Raw genomic sequence first — 20,060 nt, 5'->3', positions numbered from 1 at the left:
AACATTCTTGCTTTCTCAGACCTCCTTTTGATTTGAAATATAACTAAATTTATTTGACTTTACTGCCATAATATTACTTTAAAATATAGAAAACATATTGAATGGGATATCTAAAAATAAAATGAATTTTTACTTTTAGAAAGATCAGAAATACCTGAAAGTTTGCATGCCGAACGTGTCGGCTGCCGTCTTATTTGGATTAGCTAAGAATGACTTCAATATATTTCATAAATTTTGTGAAGATCACGCCAGATCCCCACATTTTCATCATGAAGCAGGTAAAATAATAAGACGAACATAGATCCTATTTATTGGAAATTAACACGTCTGACCCAAGCCTCAAGATATGAGAAACTTTTTCGGGCGTGCGCTCTCTGCCGGGATTTGTGGGAACTATCAACTGATAATTCGACAATTATTTGATGTGCTTGCTTATTATCAAAGTTTTTTTCCGCGCAAACCGGAGACATTGCGACAAGAGTGGAATCACTGAACGTAGTGGCTGCCGCTCGGGTTGCTGGAGTCCGTATGGAGTTACCAGTTTCCACGCTTTAGCAGCTCGATGCGTTGGAGACTCTAATGTAATGAGCTCAACACTTTGGCTGATCTTCTAAGGAATGGGTAGAATAGTTCCCCGAACTACCCGATCAACGGCCTGATGAGCGTTGCTTTCGACGGCACCATCAAAGATTTTGTGACAGGAAGAGACTATCGGACTCTTAGAAGCATCCTTCACTGGCCCAGGCTTTGGCGATTGTTAGTTGGTAAGTTTCGAATTGCAATTATTTGTTTTTAAATAATTTTAATAATAAATCAATTTTTAGACACTGTGGAGGATCTATCCAATTGGAACGCCAGAGACGTCGCCACAAAGGTGAAACACATTCATTCAAAAAGAACCGATAATGTTTTACGATTCTTTTATGATTATACATTTTTTTTTAAAATTCATATCTCATTTTCCAAACATAATTAATTTGTGATATATGACTAGAAAAATATGACATACCAAAATCATCGTCATCTTTAACGAGCTTAACAAGCGATATCGCATGAATAATATACTTCATGTCATAGTATTATAAGACAGATGATTTTTATCCATCATCAACAAAGAGGTTTCGCTGTCCTTGATTCAACAGCTATTAAAAGAAGCAACGAAAGAACGAATTAAGATCGTCCGACCTGCCGTATTCGATAGAATTTAAAACGTCTGACTTAAGAGTTCTCAGAGAAAAAACTTTGGCGACCATGCGCTCTCTGTCGGGATTCGTAATGACTATCAGACAATATTACTCAACGTCCGTGAGAGTTTAATGATATCCGTTGATCAGTTCAAGAAATTACTTAGGTATATAAACTCAAGAAAAATTAATACTTAAAAAAAAAATCTGATACAATGAAATAAAGTTTGGATTTATTGAACGTGCGGATGTAGTCAAAACAATCTTTTTTCAAAACATAAATTAATTGTTGCATATTAATAAATGAACTCCTTTTTTTCTTTTTTAATAAAATAATTTTCTTACATTACTTTGGGTGGATTTATATTTTATTCCTTAATCCATTACTCAAAATTCTGTAATAACTTTTTATTAAATTTATTTTCATATTACTAATTATTGTTTCCGACGAAAATAATTATCATAGAAATAATATATTGCTAAAGAAAATATTAATTTAAATACTACTAAATAAACTTAAATAATTCATCATTTTTTTTATCCATAGATATTTATTTTTTATGTACAACAAACGAATACAGCCGTCATTAATATTCTATTTATACAAAGCCCGTGAAAAAATACAGCAGACCAATACTCTTGTATACAATAATAGAAAATGTGAGTAATTATGTATTCTTTATAATTATTCATTTATATTCAACTATTTTTAATTATTTTGGACGAAATATTTTTGTTAAGCGATTCACATTTAATTTATATATTCAGTAAGTACATTTTTTCGAGCACATGTTAAGTATATTATGCTCTACAAATATTTACATTTTACTTATTTTTTTTTTTCGTTAATTATTCATCAGTAAAAATATAAACTCACATAATTATTCGTATTCTAGTTACAATTATTAGGAATGTCAAGAATAAAAAGTACAATCGGAAATAAAGTTTCAAGTCTTTTACAACAGTAGGCTACATTGATAGTCTCGATTTGTATATTTAATTATTATTTTATTTTTTTAATTGATCATTAAAAATTAAGGTATTTATTGTTACTCAAAAATTAATTACGTCTGACAAAATTGGGTAAGCATTTAAGGCAAGAAAGTAAATGTCACATGTATTTACTATTAATTTATGTAAATGATCGGCAGTGCACTGGTACCTCTTATTGGCACATATCACAATAAATAACATGATTTTTATTTTTTTATTTAAATAATTTTATAAAGTTACTGATTATTAAAAAATGCTATCTAACTATTTTATTATTTTGTTCCCGTCTTATGCGATCGTGCTTGAGGATCGTCAAGAGACACTTTTATCCACGTGCCGGAGTCAGGAAGACGACGGATCAATAGCCTCGGACACGATCATGGAAGAAATAATAACGAAAAAAAATATTTATAATAATCACAGGTAACAGTATATTTACACTGAGTTTTTTTTTTTGCTATTACTTTACATCATTCGTCAATACCGACTGAAATTTTTTTACTGTATTTGAATTTATGATAAAGCTTCGTTTGTCATTAAGGTTTTTACGGCATATAATTATAAACTTACGAAAAAAAAATATATATGTATATATATATATATATATATATACTGCTTGTAATGAGCAAAATACAGTAGTAAATAAAATAAATACTTATTAACAGGAATGCAATTCACGAAAGACTAGTTATGTTATTCGTTATGGACTTTCTTCCGTTTAATTTTTTTATCCTCATCCTCATGGCTTATAAAATTATTATACCTAAACTTATATATCTATATATGTATATGTAGATTTTTTCTATTACTTTATTATACATACTCGTTATAATTTTTCTTCATCCAGATCCGGATGACCGGTGACAAATGTCACGCATCGGAAAATAAAAACTCACTTTCCGACAGCAGAACTTCAAGATCTGAAGGAACAGTATGAAGATCTGAGTTGGCAGCGTGGGAAGACTCGATGGCTCGACCAGTAGCATTTACTCCCGCAGACGTTGATGTTTGCTGGCCTTTCCTGAATTTATCTTTTTTGTTTGACGCACGAACTAGTACTGCAGTTCTTGGATGATAATTTCGTACATTTTTACGATTACCGGATGTCTGGAGATTTTTTTCAGTTTTTCTGAGCTTGACACTGAACTTAAACGGTGGCTTGTACACAATTTGCAGTCTCACGCGTTCGTTTGCTGGATCCTTAGCTCGGGTAGAGTTGACAGTACGCTGGACCTTCGTGTCCGCTGACCTTCTGATATTCATGGGTCGCGTTCTCGAAGTTGCGGCAGTGACAGCAGCAGCAGTGCGTGGACTTGGAACCGCTGGTGAACCAGCAAGACCTACTGGCGTTGATTTGCTTTTCGGTAGAGCCGCGATACTCGTTGGTTCTACTCTACCGTGAGACGCCAGTAGCCAAGAGCGAACTTTACTTTTAGGGTCTGAATTATCACCAGCTGTGACTTCATTGTCGTCATCTCCTTGGGTAATTGAATAATTTATGACTTCTTTCTTCTTACGTTTCTTCTTCACTCCAAGTTCCTTGGAAGAGACTTTTCTCGGAGTCTCTTCAGCAGGCAGGGGAACTGATTGATCAGCAGTAGAAGGCAGTGGTAGTGGTAGGGCTGTTGATACTTCAATACGTTTGCGAGCTGGCTCCTCAACGACAATTGGCACTACACGTTTCTTCTTTTTCTTTTTCTTCTTAGCCAACTCCGGCGGCTGTTTGCTTCTTCTTCTCATCATGGTCGTAATCTTTAAGATAACAAATTAAAACCATTGTAAGATGAAGCAAATTATTTTTACTAGACTTTATTTACCTTTGCTGTCTTGTTGTTACTGTTGTTGACTGAATTAGATGTCAACAAATTCTTCTGTTTGTCATCCCGTCGTTTTTCCCTGACTTTTTGGTTCAATGGAAGTTTCGCCCTGACTGCCGGCGGGTGAATGGTCACTCCCTCCGCACCCTCCGGTGGCAATCTCACTGTTTCGGTCGTTGAACTGTGGATTATTGTCACCGACTTGAGCTTCGGGTTCGACCGTTTGCCGAGGAACCGAATCGTTGCCACCTGCGTTCATTTCAAAATAAAATTAATGAAATAATTCCGCAATTATTTTTAATTATAAATTAAATAAATACATTTTTTTACAGCAGAACTGGGCAAATATACCGAGGAATCAAAGCAATGAGCAGTAACTATTTTTGTTTCTTTTAAAAATAAATAACTTACACTTTTCCTCAGTACTTTTATCCTTTGATTTTATTTTGCAGTGTCTCTAATAGACACAAAATTAATAGAAGTAAAATAAAATGTAAAAGTAAAATTCATCTTCTGATAAAATAAATTTTTCAATGGTAAATTTAAATTAAAAAATTATAATTAATTATTTTCTGTACTTACGAGTAAAGATATCGCTGCGAGGATGAGAATAGCGACTGCATACCAGTGCTCGACGACCCATCTTCTGAACGTGGCCAGACTTTCATCTGAGAGCAATAGTTTCCTAAGTGTAGCCAAGGGTCCACTTGGATCAACTTCCCGGCATTTTTGAAATACGTCACAGTACCCATTGTAATCGTTGCACGGCGTGCCGGGCTTTGAAAACATGTCAGGAATATCATAGGGCGGTGAGTTCCAGTCGAATGATGATCTAGGACAGTTTAAATAAATAATAAATATAACTGAGCCAAACAAAACCAAATAAAATCTAGTAAACTTACAAACAAGGCTGATTGCCACCAGGAATCCGGCAGCAGAGCTCGCAGGCTTTGGTCGGTGGATCATCAGGCCCAGGGATACACTGACAAGACTCCAGGCCATAAGCAAGACAAATACTTCCAGTGCACTCCTAAAATAATTTTGAAAAATTAATTTATTTATTTTTTAACTAAAATATTCTAATGAAATATCATCAGATTATAACTTACGCCCATAAAACACACCAGCTCGCGGTTACAAATAGTTTTATTTGGTTTGTTGATAGACGGAGGACAGTGGGGTGACCTGCCATCACAAAAACTGGCGTCCCTGCAGCCGTTGTCCTCTCGGCATTTGTCAGAAAACTTTAATTTGCAGTCTGTTGTACAGCAAGGACCTTGACTAGGACTGCAAATAGATCTAGGAGTTAGAGTGCAGGGTTTTTCTTCTGCCGGTGGATACCGACGCTGAGGAAAACAACAGGAATCACGACAATCTTCTTCCCATCCGCAGTCACACTCTTCCCCGTCCTCGATGACCCCGTTGCCACAAAGTGACGCTTGTGGTTCTGTAATTAATTATCAAATAAATTACTCATACAAAATTAAATAAATATAAATTTAAATGTAATTTTACCAGTGAAGCAGCCTTTAGGCGAACGTGCTTTGGTATTTAGCACAGGATTTATGGCATTGAGACTGCATGGGCTGAAGCGATTGTTGTTACGCTTGTCACCACTGGTTGCACGGGCGAACATTATAAAATTTCCATCCTCACCACCTGGCGTACACTGTTCTGGGTCGTGCTGTAAATTATCCCGTAACAAGTTTCAACAGTTGGTTTTATTTTTTTTATTAATTTAGTTTAATTTTTATAGTTGTTTTACACAAGTAATCTCGTTAATTGGTTCACTTACCGGTGAGCCAAAATTATGGCCAATTTCGTGTGCCAGAGTTACATGAGAAACAGCTGGCGGTACGTGTTTCCCATAATTTAGTAAAGTTACTATTCCGGTATTCAGCGACTTCATGCTTCCTCTGTAATGCTGGAAAAAAAGTAAAAATGAATTAATAAATATTCAACTGGACATAAATATTAACAAAAATTCCTCTGGTATATCCGATCTGGCAGGCAAATTAAACAATCAAATGAATCCCGTCATGTGAAAATTCGATCGGAAAAACAGACATGGACACCATGTTAAAATTATTATTATTATTATAAATATCTAGTTTATATTCTTTTCAGCGACGCAGCATTGCATGAATAATATAAAATTTACTGCATATTTAACGTTTCTCAATTTGTGATGAAATAATAGAGCTGACCGAGTGTTTAAATAATAAAATAAAATATTAAATTTTTTACGTGTCATAAATATAAACGTAAAACAAGCCATTGATGTTGGGATGAAAAATTGTTTAGCTCTTTTTATAACGACTATTCGATCAATATTTAATATCCTGTATACCCCGGTTATAAAAGCTCCAATTCTGTCTGTACCTATTTCCAGGTGGTTAAGAGAGTGTACATACAGATAAAAGCGCGCGCATTCATCATGCCTCATACGCTGACACACTAAATAAATTTGCATTTAAATAAAATTTATTGTTTAACTAAACGAGAGTTAAAAAAATATATCAAACAAAAAACCTCAAATTAATATATGTATAGATATATATATATATATATATAATAAAATTTAATATCTGGGATGATATTCTTACTCCGTTCTTTTCACAAACGCCGCCGGCGTTTTTTAAATCGCCTGTCCAGGCGAGTCCAAGTGTCCCCATCTCAAAGTCCCGGTACGTGAACATGTAGGCCAAACAAAATGCGTCATAGTCTTCCTCTAAAATAATAAAAATATATGTGTCTTTAAATATAGCGGTATATTTTTATGACTGCATCAACAAACAACGTATGCAGTTACCTGAAAAAAGTTCTAAAAATTTTTCGACCCCGTAGCTGTTTGGGAATCGATAGTGGGGATCTTTCATCGCCTCTGCATTGTGTACTTTGACTCTCTTTATCATAAAACTTATATTGTCGGGTCTTCCATCTTGATTAAAATCAGTGTGCTTGTAAATAGAGTTAACTCGCTGGACATGTCTTGTCATGACTTCGATGCACGCTTCCTCGGTGCCGTATCGAGAGAAAAACTGATGGTCGGCTTGCAGGTACAGCATACACGTCGTTTTACGGGGATCGACTGTCGCCCGTTTGTGTAAATGTCTGGTAAATCTGTCTCTGTTGATCCTACAATGCAACCAAATATTCATATATTTTTATATGACAAATAAAACCAACTCTATGTCTATAAATAAAATTTTTTACCCGTCAATAAATTGAACATTCGAGCCTCCTTTGTTTGCTTGCCTCCGATTTAATTCACGCGAATAGTAACCGCCGTAGTCGCGAATTTCTTGGTCCTGAAGCTGCTCAAAGTAGGGCTCAAAGGATTCATTTTTCTTGCTGTTGTTTTCTTTTACAAAGTTTTTCAAATTTCCTTTATGCAATTCTCGACTGGGACAACGACGCGGTTGCGGTGGAGCGACAACGTCTGAAGCGCGATACGCTATAGTATGATAAGTAGGTGATGTATTGTCGTCTTTGTTACCAGAATCTTGTGTTCTCGTTAAATATCTGCTTGTCGGCTCAAAGTAATACTCTTCAGCGCCCGTAGAAACGAATCCATCAAACAGACCGTCTTCTGTCACTATTCCTTCCACAATGGCATTGTCGTCCTCTGTGAAAAAAAAAAAAGCAACGTGTGCTAATGTCAAGTATATCTGTAGCTAAAGTACCAAGTAAGCATATTAATTTATCTTGCTGAGAAGAAAATGAAACCCGAAGTATAAAACTAAAAGCAACTCTACTCTATTTATCAGCGAGAATAAATGAATATGCAAGTTTAAGTAATGGTGCAATGGTCTTCTGAGTGGTAACAAAAATATATAAGACCTATAAGCACATTGTTTCTCTTCTAACATTAATCAGCAAGTTGACATGTTTTCAACTTCCCGCTATAAAAATTTTAAATTTAAAAAAAAAGGCAAGTTATTGGTTTTGGTCCGAATTTCAAAAATTAAGTTTTCATCAGATCTTGAGGTTTTACACTGAAAAAAATCGGGAGTAAATTCGGAGTGATTGCGAATTTCATTTAAATCCGAATTCACTTCGTCACTCGGAGTTACGGAGTCAAAAAAAATCACTCCGCATATGGAGTAATTTCGGAGTGATCTGGACTTTATTTAAATCCGCATTCACTCCGATTTGATTAAATAATGAAATAAACTCCGCTTCGGAGTAAATTTCACTCCGAGGTGATTAAATAAATAAACAGTCATCTACTCCGGATTTAATGGACGTCCGTTCGTGTGTGTATGGATGCGTATGAACTAATTTTTGTCGTCTGATTCTTTGGAATAAATTAACTGATTTAGACGTTGGCGGTAATCGAAAAGACTCATCAAGAATTAAATCTTAATAGATTTTGAAGTCAATCGGTCGAGTAGTTTACGTTTTTTCATGTAACTCATAAACTACTTGTCCGATTTGCTTAAAAATGTAATCAGTTCTAAGATATCGTACGACAAAAATTAATTTTTTTTAGCTAAATGTATTTTGTTTGGTTGAACAACAAAATAAACAGTTTTTGGCTTCGGGAAGCGGGAAGTTTTCAGATTTTTTTATTGATAAAGTATTTAAAATATTATTTACCGGCAATAGTTCCAGTGTAAGAGTGCGAAGAGTCAAAGGCGATTGGTCCATTTGTTCCTTCAAAAACCGCATCCTTTGCAAAGACAGTGTCTTGAACGAGTCGCATTGTCCATTCTCTTTATTTTAAAAATAAAAATAACATACATTATTTAATAAGTAAATAATAATAAAGTGAATAGCCCAAGGCCGTTGGGAAACCATAAAGTTTAGTATCTTGATTATAATAATAAACACATTATGACGTCTCTAAATTAAATCAATAATGGATTTTATCACCTGTCGAATGCCCGAAGGTGAAGTACAATCGGCTGAAACTTGATGGCTTCGGATACATCTCGTCTAACACGACTTCGATGTCGTTGTAAAATAGCTGTGTCATAGGAAACTGGCTCATAGTAACCGATGTACGACCGCTTGGTAATTCCTTAAATATTTATTTTGTCGGTTGTTATCACAGTAATTAATTATTGTCGGCAGTATAAATTACAAATAAAATAAACGGAAATACGTGGTCCCTTACCTACGTGCGGCGGAAGAGGATGAAGAGGAGACGCGTCAATGAGTGCAAGCGAGAGGATAGCAAGGGCCCATTGGATTGTCGCGGTTGGCATCACGATCAGTCCCCGGGGCCCGTTTAACTTCCCCAGGAGCGTATCACGTATCGGTCTCCACACGGCTCAAACTAACGCTATCTCTCTGGCTTGGCTGGCATCTCCCTGCTCACACAGCCCAGCAATTCCATTTTCCTCTACTCTGTTGACAAATAAATTACGTTTTTTATTACATTTAAATATTTACATTGGCTTGTCTTAAAGCCAGTACGCTTCTGTAACCAGCAACACCAGTTTACTCATTGTAACGGTAACATACAAAGACAGTGTTCACTTGCGGAAAAATCGAGGGACCGTAGAAAAAAATAATAATAATAACCGTATAAAAAACAAATTAAAGAATCGACTTTGCGGGGACAGTACTGGGGACTAGGATTTGTTTGTTCGATTTCCCAACTGTCTTGTATCTTTGTCTCTATCTCGTGACTGCGGTTGTTACGTTTTATTTCACGATTATTTAATTGATAAGTAAGCACGCGCTGCTCGCTGAAGAGAAACAAAATAATGTACCGCGTGCTGGAAACTGAACAATATAAACATCGTAATATTGTTATTAAGTAACTATTAGATTGCAAAAATAAATATAACTTTCAGCTGGAAATTATTATCGAATGCTACTAAAATCCTGATGCAGCTGCTGCTACTGCTCATGACAATTGATGATTAAGCTGGTGATGATGAGCAATGCTGATGTAGGTCGAGGGTAGATTGAGGTCATGAGAAATTTTAAGATCCTGATTAAAACTTTATAATTGCTAAGAAAACAATATATATTTAAACGCGTACGCGAGCGGCAGGATCATTGTCTAGCGGTTTGAGATGAATCATCAATGTTTCAGGTAGATTTGGCATCACTGTCATGTAACGATCATTCTCCTGGTGTACAATGACGTATACGAGTGACTTTAAAGGCGTATCTGCTCTCATACAAAATAAAACTTAGGTCTATTATGTTTGTAAATTGTAATTAATTAAAAATAGTAAAGTGTACATAATTTAATAATCAACGCCTACACACCTGTAATATTTTTAAAAACTCCGAGGCGTTTGATCCTGAGTCCACTGGTGATTGTCTACCGGTTCTCCCAATAGGATGCAACGTCTAGCGTAAACTTAAATGTTTTTTCTTCAATATAAATTCTTCTAGATCACATCGCTGAGGAATGAATTTAAAAAGTGACCAGCACGTGCTAAGGTGAGTTAATTTTCTAAACAATGAAAAAAAACAATAATACGAATGTAAATAAAAAAAATAGTTTAACTTAAGAGAATGACACGAACGAGAAGGCAGTTCGCGTAGCACTGGTGCTGGTGGTGTTGGTCGTCCGGTTGGCGGCTGGTGGACACGAACGAACGAACGAGGACTTGGAGGACAACGACTCCCTACTTCGCCAACGCACTCACTTTCCACTGACTCTACTCTCGGGTGTTCTTGTCTAGTTCTCTCTCTCTCTTCTGCTGCTCTACCAGCAGCAGACTCTCTTTTAATTTTTGTTTCTTTCTTTGTATGACCGCTCAACGATCCAGCTCCGGTTCAACACAACTACATGATATGTACAATCACCCCATTTCATCTCTATCTCCACTCCAGCAGCTGTCTATGTCTACCCTGGGTTTAAATGTATTTTAAATCTTTATTCCTACCTCTACTTCTCCTGTCATTTACTCCCATGTGTGTTTTTGTTGGGGCGCATGCGTCTTTCTTGGCGCGCGGATGGATTCTTTGTACTGTGCCGTCATCTGGAGGCAAAGTTTGAATTATTCCTGGTCTTGGTCCTTCATCACAAGCTTGTTGGTGTTCATGTCTGTCATCTAGGTCTACTGGGTTGGATCCATTCTTTTGTTTTGCTCGCGACGTCGTGTCTCGTGCGCACAGTAAATGTTTGGCATCAAGTTTTGTTGAATAAAAGTCATCAGTTATCAGTAAAAATGTCTAGCGAGGACACGATTTCTGGAATTGAGCAGTTGAATATCACTGACAATGAACGTATGGTTGCCAATGGTGACAATGTTGGAGAAACGACTTACAGTGCGACTTGGATATTGAGGATACTGATGAAGTTGTCAAAGGTAAGAATTTAAAGATCTGATTATTTGATTTAAAATGAGTAAATTAATTGATTGTTTATTTATTTGTTTAGATTAATGAAGAACAATGGACTGCTGACTTGGAAACCCAACTCAGTTATCTCTGGGATATGACAACTGAAAAGGATGTTGTTGATTTTTTGTGTGAAAATAATTTTTTATCTGTCAGTGAATTTGTTATTGACAACTCACCAGAGCCAAGATGCACGGTAAATATTAGACCGGTTCAAAAAAATCGACTATTTTTTTTTTTCAAAACCCGCAGTGAAATATCTTCCTAGTCATGAAAAAAGAAGCCTGTGAAAACGGGAGCTCTTAATATCAATTTTGAAAGGTCGCTCATCGTATATTTCTATTTTATGTTTAAATAACATGGAAAAAAAATTTTTTAACTTTGGAATTTTACAACTCATTTTGGAATTAACATGTTAGGGTGAGAGATACATATTTTTGAATGATCCTGAAGTTAACCAACAATTAAAAATTTTTGAATTTATTTTCCAGCGAATCAATTACAAAAAATAATAAAACAAAAAATTGCACATGTAGAAAATTAAAAAAACTACAAGTGAAATTTTTTAAGATATTTTTTTTTTTAGAATTTATCGTTTTGAATAAATTTCCAAAATTATTAGACGTCGGCTAACTTCAGTATCATTATTTTTGAAGGAAATTGAACGCTCTAAATAAATTGTCTCTTATGTTTTTTCTCTAAGTCTACTCCTTTAAAAGTTATTCGAGTTTAAAGTTCAACATGTAATCAATTTAACCTTTTTTTCTTAAATTGTGGTATAATAATAAAAATCATCTTCGAAAAAAATTATTTTACAATTTTTAAATGGTATAGATAATAGCTTTAAGTTTAACACGATTATTTTCAGTTTATAAAATTTACGATTTTCACTTCAGTACATACAATTCAAATTTTTTTAAAACTTCAAAGAGAGAATTAATTTCAGATTTTTTAAGGGCATTCTCAGACAGTGCCCCCCACTTTTTAAAAATATGCAATAACTTTCAACTTTCATAACCGAATTAAAATTTTATTAATTAATTAAAAAAAAATTAAAACGTCAATTGAAAAAAGGACAACGTAGTCGTAATTTTGTTGAGATATAGAATTTAAAAAAAAATTACTTACAATTGATATCAATTGGGAGTTAAACGAAATTTGTTGAATAAATTTTAGCCAACAAAATTTAAAAATTCGAATTATAAAATTGACATGACGATTTTACTGAAATTTATTTAACGAATTTTGTTTGACTCCTAATTAATATCAAGTGTAAATAATTTTTTTTTTAATCTATACGTCGGCGAAATTACGACTATGTTGTTCTTTTTTCAATTAATGCTTTAATTTTTTTTTAATTAATTGAAAAAATTGGATACGCTTATGACAGTTGAAAGTCATTGAAAATTTTTAAAAAGTGGGGGGCACTGTCTGAGAATGGCCTTAAATTTAAAAGTCATTTATTCCTCATAGTAGAACAATAAAGATCTACTTTATCAATGACGTTAAGCTTGATAATTTAATATTTTAAGACAAATTTTTTTTTCAATAATAATTATGAAATATTTAAGAAAAATTAAGAAAAAAAGGTTAAATTAATTACATGTTGAACTTTTAACTCGAATAACTTTAAAAGGAGTAGACTTAGAGAAAAAACATAAGAGACAATTTATTTAGAGCGTTCAATTTCCTTCAAAAATATGTATCTCTCACTCCGACATATTAATTCCAAAATGAGTTGTAAAATTCCAAAGTTAAAAAATTTTTTTTCCATGTTATTTAAACGTAAAATAGAAATTTACGATGAGCGACCTTTCAAAATTGATATTAAGAGCTCCCGTTTTCACAGGCTTCTTTTTTCATGACTAGGAAGATATTTCACTGCGGGTTTTGAAAAAAAAAAATAGTCGATTTTTTTTAACCGGTCTAGTAAATATATTTATAGTTAATATTTGTTTAGATTTTATTTTAATTCGAATACTTACAGGAAATTATCGTCGGCATAATTGGAAATTTGTGTTCACAACCAGCAGCATTTACGCGCATTACCAATACACCGACTCTGGTGACTAAATTAATAAGCATGATGTCCTCTGGTGATACTGAGACATTGATCCAAGTGCTGAGAGTTCTTCAAGCTGGAGCACGTGACATGCAGATAAATATCACATCCCCTTGGCGCGAGTATTTGCTGTATGGGAAACCTTTGGCAGATTCGTTGACATTTATTTTCAGTAGTTCGACAAACAGTAATTATCAGTTCATTAAATAAATTAAGTACTTTATTGAAGTTTAATGATTAATTATTATAATTGTTTAATTAATAGATTCATTGCTGACTGCGGCTTTGACTTTGATGCAGTCGATCACTGCTAACACAATATTCCTCAATGAAACATTTGAAATACATCCTTTGCTGATGTCACTAGTGGAAACTTACAACCAGTTGATGTCATCAGAAGAACCCGTAGCTGAAGAAGATGAGAATCAGCAGCAGGACAAAGTTGTCATAGATCTTTGGATAGAGATCATGTCTAAAATTCTCCAACGTCAAACGGAAAATCGTATCGGTAACCACCAGAAAATAATTGATGTGTTGACAAAGATTCTGGAAAAATTGGAAAAAAATATGATTCCGATGGATGACGACAAGGCTTCTTCTATTTATGACTGTGTTGTTATGGTCAATTGGTTCAAAAAACGCCGCTATCAAGTTGATATTAATATTTTGTGTCCACTTACTAAGATTATGATTAAACTCGATGCTGGTAAGTTCATTTACTTTCTAGTTTTTCATTTTTAACTTTTAACTTCCTGCTATGGAAATTGAAAATTAAAAAAAAAAGGCAGTTACTGGTTTCGGTTGGACCGAAACCGATAACCGATCGGATGGCCCACAGGGTCAGCAATTTTTCAGATTTTTCTATCATATTTATTAATTGATATTGTTAATTTTAGAAATAATATCCCATCCGGACAATGATAATGAGACGATGATTGATTTATTAAAGTGTCTGCATAAATATTGGCTGGATATTTATGGCGAGAGTGAGGAAGAAGTTATTGAAGACTATTGTTGTACTTGTCCGCCAGAAGTATCAAAATATTTATTAAACTATATTTTCAATGGGACGACTATTTACCGTCAGTTCTAAATAACTTTTATCTTAAGCTGTTTTAATATTTAATTATTGTAATACGTTATGTAAACACTGTTAATAATAAAAATTAACTCATTATTTTATTAATGTGTGTTTTTTATATTTTCGGTAGCAAAAATTAAATCTGAGTACTGTCATACTGCTGCAACAAAAATATTTAATTACTAAGTAATTTTTTTCAATACAGTTATTATTTTTCAATAATAATGTTAATTATTAGTTTGAAAATAATTTTAAGAGATCTGATAATTAAAAATAAATTTCAAAGTACTGTCAGTATATTCTAAAAATTCTTAGATGATAATTACAGATTTTATGAAAAATACAATTTCATAATTATGAGCTTTTGATTAGGAGGTATATGAATCTTAAGTAAGTGAAAAGTATTAATGGCAATAACAAAAATTATTTTTCATGTTTTTCCTAGAAACTTTGGCAGATAGTAACCATGCATTTTGGCAGAGGGCGCACGGCCATGAAAGTTTCTCGTGACTGTAGACTTTAGTCAGACGTTTTAAGTTCCATCGGAAAATGCCATTTTCAAAAATGATTAAACTAGGTTTTCATATAACTTTTACCTAGAAAATTAAAATCCATTCAAATGTAAAAATTTTACAGTCTAAAAGACCAATTAAACTTAAACTCAAATCGAGTTGAATCCACATAGGATAGGAATCATTAAAAGAAACATAGTAAGAATACAACCTTATGTATTGAAATCATCTATCACTAAAAATAATTGAAAAACAAAACATCGGATAGCTTTAGCTGGCTTGCTAGTTACGAAATTTACAAGTAGTTTATTCGAACACTGATACCACTTGACTCGACGATGGATCAAGTCCATTCTTCTTACATTATTATATTTAATATTACATGAAATAAAATACTCATTCATATTTCTTATGTAAATCTTATGTAAAACGATGGATCAAGTCCATTCTTTTTTCACTCCCATTATTATATTTACTATATTTAATATTTTATGAAATAAAATACTCATTCATATTTCTTATGTAAAACTTATAAATGGAAAAATGTGAAAGAAAACTATTCACGACTTAGTATCCTTCTCTCAATTAATTTTTTCAATTAATTTTTTTTATATTCACTAATATGGGTCCTGTTCCGGTCCCACTCAACGACGTCATCATGGCTAACATATCGCACGAAGCCCGGCAAAGTTGTTCACACCCCCAGGGCGACGCCTACCCGGTCTCGATTCGCAGCACCAGAAACACATGGTAGCTAGGGACGATTGCTAAGTGTTGGTGAAAAAAAATGAACAAAATAATATTAAAATAATAAGCTTGTCGCTATATCTCCGGCTTGCTCGGGAGAAATTCTCTAGGTGAACATAGACAGCAAATAAAATTTACTTTTCACATTTGATTTCTTGAAATATTCACTACTCAAATATTACATGTATAAATTTATTGTCAGTATGAACTCATCAAGTTATGTACCACGCTATAAATTGTATGTAAAAGAACTCTGGTGGCTGTTTGCTTCTTCTCATCATGGCCGTTAATATTTTTGTTTCTGTTGAAAATAATTAACTTAGACTTTTCCATCCTGTCACTCATAAAATCTTTATTATAGTTAACATCATGAACATTTATTGGAGAGAAAATCTGACCATGTATTGGTTTTCATCGACTCTAAAATCTAAAACTTACAGACTTTCGCAAAATGATTGCTAACGAATGAAATTCCCTTTAAAATATCACTGATTATTATATATTATATAATTTTCTATGTGTTATCGTACAACGAACTTTCATGATTGTGAAGCTTTTGATATGTTTATAGCTAATTGTTATTTAAATATACGTAAAAAAATTCAACAGATTATGAATATTTTAAAAAACTTATCTTTATTCAAAAATATAACTTTAATTAATTAAAATATAAATCACAAGTCAGTAATTATGTCAATACTTATATCAAGTTTTATTGTCTGTGGAAGAATTTTTGTCGTTATAAAATGGATCATACGCGACGTAACTCACATCTGTAAGGCAAAATGTTGAACGGCACTGAGGACAGCTACTTTTTATTTGCATCAAATTTTCAATGGGTTTCGTTAAATCGACTGATGTTGTTATGAACCTACAAAAGAAACATAATTTTTTTTAAATATTTTAATTACTATCTCATATAGATCAGTAGCCTACCATTTTACTAAGCAGTCAACGCATAATCTTGGAGGACAATTGCATGATTGACATGCTGGATTATTGTCCAATGTTGGGATTTCCGGGCAACGTTTTACTAATTTAACATCCGATGTTACATTAATACATACTGCACATTTTTCTAGCTCCTGTAAAAATAATCGCATTCATAAATATTATCAGCAATAATTTTTCATGGCCATTTATAAAATCATAAACGTACTAGATTAGTAAAATAAATTGGATTTTTCATAACTTCTTCTTTTATCCAATCGATGCATAGTTCTTTCAATCTCTTGGGAAATTCACATTTCGGCATCGTAACTATTTGCATCGTAACTTTTCCTGTAAAGTTTTCAATGTCATTATAATTTAGTCGTATAGTGAAATTTTTTCCGCCTTGTTGTGTCGTACAGACCTGAAATTACCAGTAATTAAACTCACTCTTAAATCTCAGCATTTAAAAAATTTAATTCATCAGATCACTTATTGAAAGCATGTTCATTTACCCGATATTTAACATAAGTTGATCCAATGTCTTCAATGGTAGCTGACGGGGATGTGTATGTATTTACTTTAAAACATACTAATTTAGAATTAGACTGCTTAGCTATTTCTAATTTATAAGACGAGACTTGAATGATCCAACTGTCCGTTACAACAACTTTGGTAACTGTGTTCGTTGCGATTTGTAATTTCGTCAAACTATAAAAATAATAATTAAATTAGTAAACCAGTCGGACTAAATTACGTTCAACTAGACCAAGATGTCCGAGAATAAAAATTAATAATAATGTGAATTCAAACACCTTTGGAATTCCATATTGACATTAGAAGCGATATCGATCCATGATTTGTTTTCATCATCACAATAAATAGACAAATTTTTAGCTATCGGGTGTTGGGACCAATTATTCGTCGACCATCCGATTACTTTAGCAAGCGTGTAAATTGGACCAACTAGTGCACAGAGTGACAATGTCATCCATAATGAGTGCTCAGTTCCAATAAATAATTGCACAGCATCAACATGACCCAGTAATGTCAATCCGATTATGTAAACTGTGAATTAAATTTTGTAAAAAATTATTAAGCGTTTTTTTTGGAGATGTAAAGATTTCTGCTGCCCGTACTTACTGAAGGGAAGCAATGAATGGATAAGAAGAGTTACTATACTTCTTTTAATATGATACTGCACAAATGCTGCGGATTCATTGCCCAACCAGGAAGAAAATATTTCGGAAATAGTAAATCCTGCGGACACGAATTCTCGGGGTGGGTAAACAATACCAGCGACAAATAGTCCATAAAAAATAGTATATGCTATAGCATTAGACATTTTATTTTTTTTGGAAAACAATAATGATAACAATTTCAATTATACAGTTCTGTTCAAATTTTTTTTTAGATTAAAACTTTGAAGTATGGTTATTTTTTTTTCACTATTTAAAAATGTGTACGTGGATAAAAATATAGTTTTATGTTTATTATTTTGTATAACGTCATAACTATTTTAAAAAACTGTCTTTTTATTAGAAACGAAAACAATTTTTTTTAGAAGTTGGTTATTTTATTTTTATTATTATTTATTATAAACAAAACTGCTTGTAAATTGGGTTATTTTTTATGGTTTATGTTTGTCAATATTGTCTACAAATATAAATATATTTTTTATTTTATCTTGAATGGCATTCACCGTCTGGTTTGTTAGGAAGATATCACTTTTTCCATTGGTAGATACAACCATTTTCTTTTACTCCGATCATGCCTGATAAAAAAATATTCATTGATATCAAACATTGTTAAATAAACATTCAATTTAATGCTTAGATAGTAAAAAAATCCAATACTAAAAATTAAACTCAATGAAATTGTGAATTTTCTCAAAAATTAGTGCGATTAATTTTTGAAAAAATTTTTGAACTTTAGTAGCAAAAATTATTTCTTCCATTGAATAAATCAGGAGTTTATTTAAGAAGTAAAAAATTTATCAAAATATGAAACGACTTTTCTTAAAAATTAAATTCTATGTTAATTTTAAAAAAATAAGTTAATTAAATAATAAATTTTTTTCTTATTATTTTAATAGAGATAAGTACAAAAGAAATGGTATCCCTTTGATTATTAAAAGCTGTTATATTTTAAAATTAAAGAAAAAAAGCCGCGGAATTAAAAAGAAATTGTTAATTCTGGATTGAAGTACACAAAGGATTTACCGTGGGGCTATTGAAAAACTTTCATGTTATGCATAAACTATCGTTTTAAACATAGAAAAATATATAAGACATGCACCGTAGGCTATAGGAAAAAAAACAATGAAAATAATAATAATAGTAAATGCAAGAGATGTACCACAAAGCCACTTTTCAGTTGTTAAGATTGCAAGTACGTTTGATAAATACCTGACTAGAGTCTACGGTCTAAAGCCCAAGCTTACTCGCTGTTTAAATTTTTAATATTTATTTATTTCTCTATGTATATATATATAAGTTGTGTAAAAAATTTTGAATTTGTATTGGAGCTTTATTTTTTTTGTTGCGTTAACAACAAAAGCAGAACACAGTAATGCCGGCTTAGCGGTTCGTTCGCCCGGGAGGCAAGAAAAGAAATTAAACATTGGACCCGCGGGCCAGTCGGGCGTAATCAAACAGTACTGGAAATATAGCATATAATGTGGAAGATAGTACTAAATATATACTGTACATATACACGTAAAAAAGAAATGTAAGAAAATGAAATGGAGTAAAGAGTAATGACTTACGAGTCACCGTCTCTGGATGTTAGTCATCGTAGGCTGCTTTTTATACGGCTAGGCAAAAAATAATAAAAAAGGGCTGAGATAAAAAAACATGTGCATGTGCTGAAATCCACGCACGCTTTCATCAAGAGCTCATACATGTCTAGACACACATTGGACACTTGGTTACAACTTTTCTGAGATTAATCTCTTATTATTGTTGAGAGATATGAGTGATATGCCCATTGAGATGGAAGATATGACGTTTCATGATATTTGTTCTATTAACATATGCGTCTATGATCTTTTATCTAGATTCTGTAAGTTCATGTGTGGGAAGTTGACATATATTTATTTTTAAACAGTAAATCTGCTTTTTTTTAATTTAAATAAATTTTTAAGCCCGGGTCAAAAATAAAACTTGATTTAGACTTGGTTTACCAAGTCGAAATTTGGAGCCGTTTTTCACAAGACAAACTCGACTTTTTTTTACGGAGGTATGAAATATAGTAAGTTTTCGCCTTGGTTTAGACTTAACTGGCTTACTTAGTCACGATTTAAGACGAAAAAGTTTAAATCAAGTCGAAATTGACTTGGTTTAGACTTATTCGACTTAAATTTTAAGACGAAAAAGTCAAGATCAAGTCGAAATCGACTTGGTTTAGACTTATTCAACT

General features: G+C 32.9%; 3 protein-coding genes across 6 annotated transcripts; 1 reads left to right on the top strand and 2 right to left on the bottom strand.

The window, feature by feature from the left end:
- Positions 1-1,707: 1,707 nt before the first annotated feature.
- On the bottom strand, positions 1,708-10,870 carry LOC130677130 (disintegrin and metalloproteinase domain-containing protein 10-like). 4 transcript variants are annotated; one of them, XM_057483757.1, is made up of 15 exons: positions 10,489-10,826; positions 10,226-10,415; positions 9,117-9,349; positions 8,873-9,020; positions 8,597-8,712; positions 7,211-7,622; positions 6,807-7,132; positions 6,601-6,725; positions 5,790-5,918; positions 5,510-5,678; positions 5,104-5,441; positions 4,897-5,024; positions 4,577-4,826; positions 3,995-4,243; positions 1,708-3,929 (listed from the first exon to the last, which is right to left on the bottom strand). In XM_057483757.1, exons 3-15 carry the CDS (start codon positions 9,205-9,207, stop codon positions 3,048-3,050), a joined length of 3,363 nt encoding a protein of 1,120 aa, XP_057339740.1. In that variant the 5' UTR covers positions 9,208-9,349; positions 10,226-10,415; positions 10,489-10,826; the 3' UTR covers positions 1,708-3,047. The 4 variants fall into 4 exon arrangements, 3 of the variants coding, with proteins under 3 accessions (XP_057339740.1, XP_057339741.1, XP_057339739.1); XR_008991544.1 differs by adding an exon at positions 4,406-4,451 and having other exon boundaries at positions 3,792-3,929; positions 10,226-10,828; XM_057483758.1 differs by lacking the exons at positions 10,226-10,415; positions 10,489-10,826 and adding an exon at positions 10,852-10,870.
- Positions 10,871-10,955: 85 nt separating this feature from the next.
- On the top strand, positions 10,956-14,556 carry LOC130677131 (protein saal1-like). Its single transcript, XM_057483759.1, has 5 exons — positions 10,956-11,277; positions 11,349-11,504; positions 13,296-13,557; positions 13,636-14,076; positions 14,267-14,556. The coding sequence occupies exons 1-5, from the start codon at positions 11,137-11,139 to the stop codon at positions 14,461-14,463; spliced, it is 1,197 nt and encodes a 398-aa protein (XP_057339742.1). The 5' UTR covers positions 10,956-11,136; the 3' UTR covers positions 14,464-14,556.
- A 1,774-nt stretch (positions 14,557-16,330) lies between these two features.
- On the bottom strand, positions 16,331-18,253 carry LOC130677651 (E3 ubiquitin-protein ligase TM129). Its single transcript, XM_057484476.1, has 6 exons — positions 17,784-18,253; positions 17,456-17,708; positions 17,156-17,351; positions 16,870-17,064; positions 16,647-16,795; positions 16,331-16,581 (listed from the first exon to the last, which is right to left on the bottom strand). The coding sequence occupies exons 1-6, from the start codon at positions 17,983-17,985 to the stop codon at positions 16,416-16,418; spliced, it is 1,161 nt and encodes a 386-aa protein (XP_057340459.1). The 5' UTR covers positions 17,986-18,253; the 3' UTR covers positions 16,331-16,415.
- Positions 18,254-20,060: the final 1,807 nt, after the last annotated feature.

This window comes from Microplitis mediator, chromosome 11 (genome assembly GCF_029852145.1).
Source record: "Microplitis mediator isolate UGA2020A chromosome 11, iyMicMedi2.1, whole genome shotgun sequence".
Classification (NCBI taxonomy): domain Eukaryota; kingdom Metazoa; phylum Arthropoda; class Insecta; order Hymenoptera; family Braconidae; genus Microplitis; species Microplitis mediator.
Note: the sequence above shows the minus strand (reverse complement) of the source record. Positions and strands in the feature narration are given on the sequence as shown.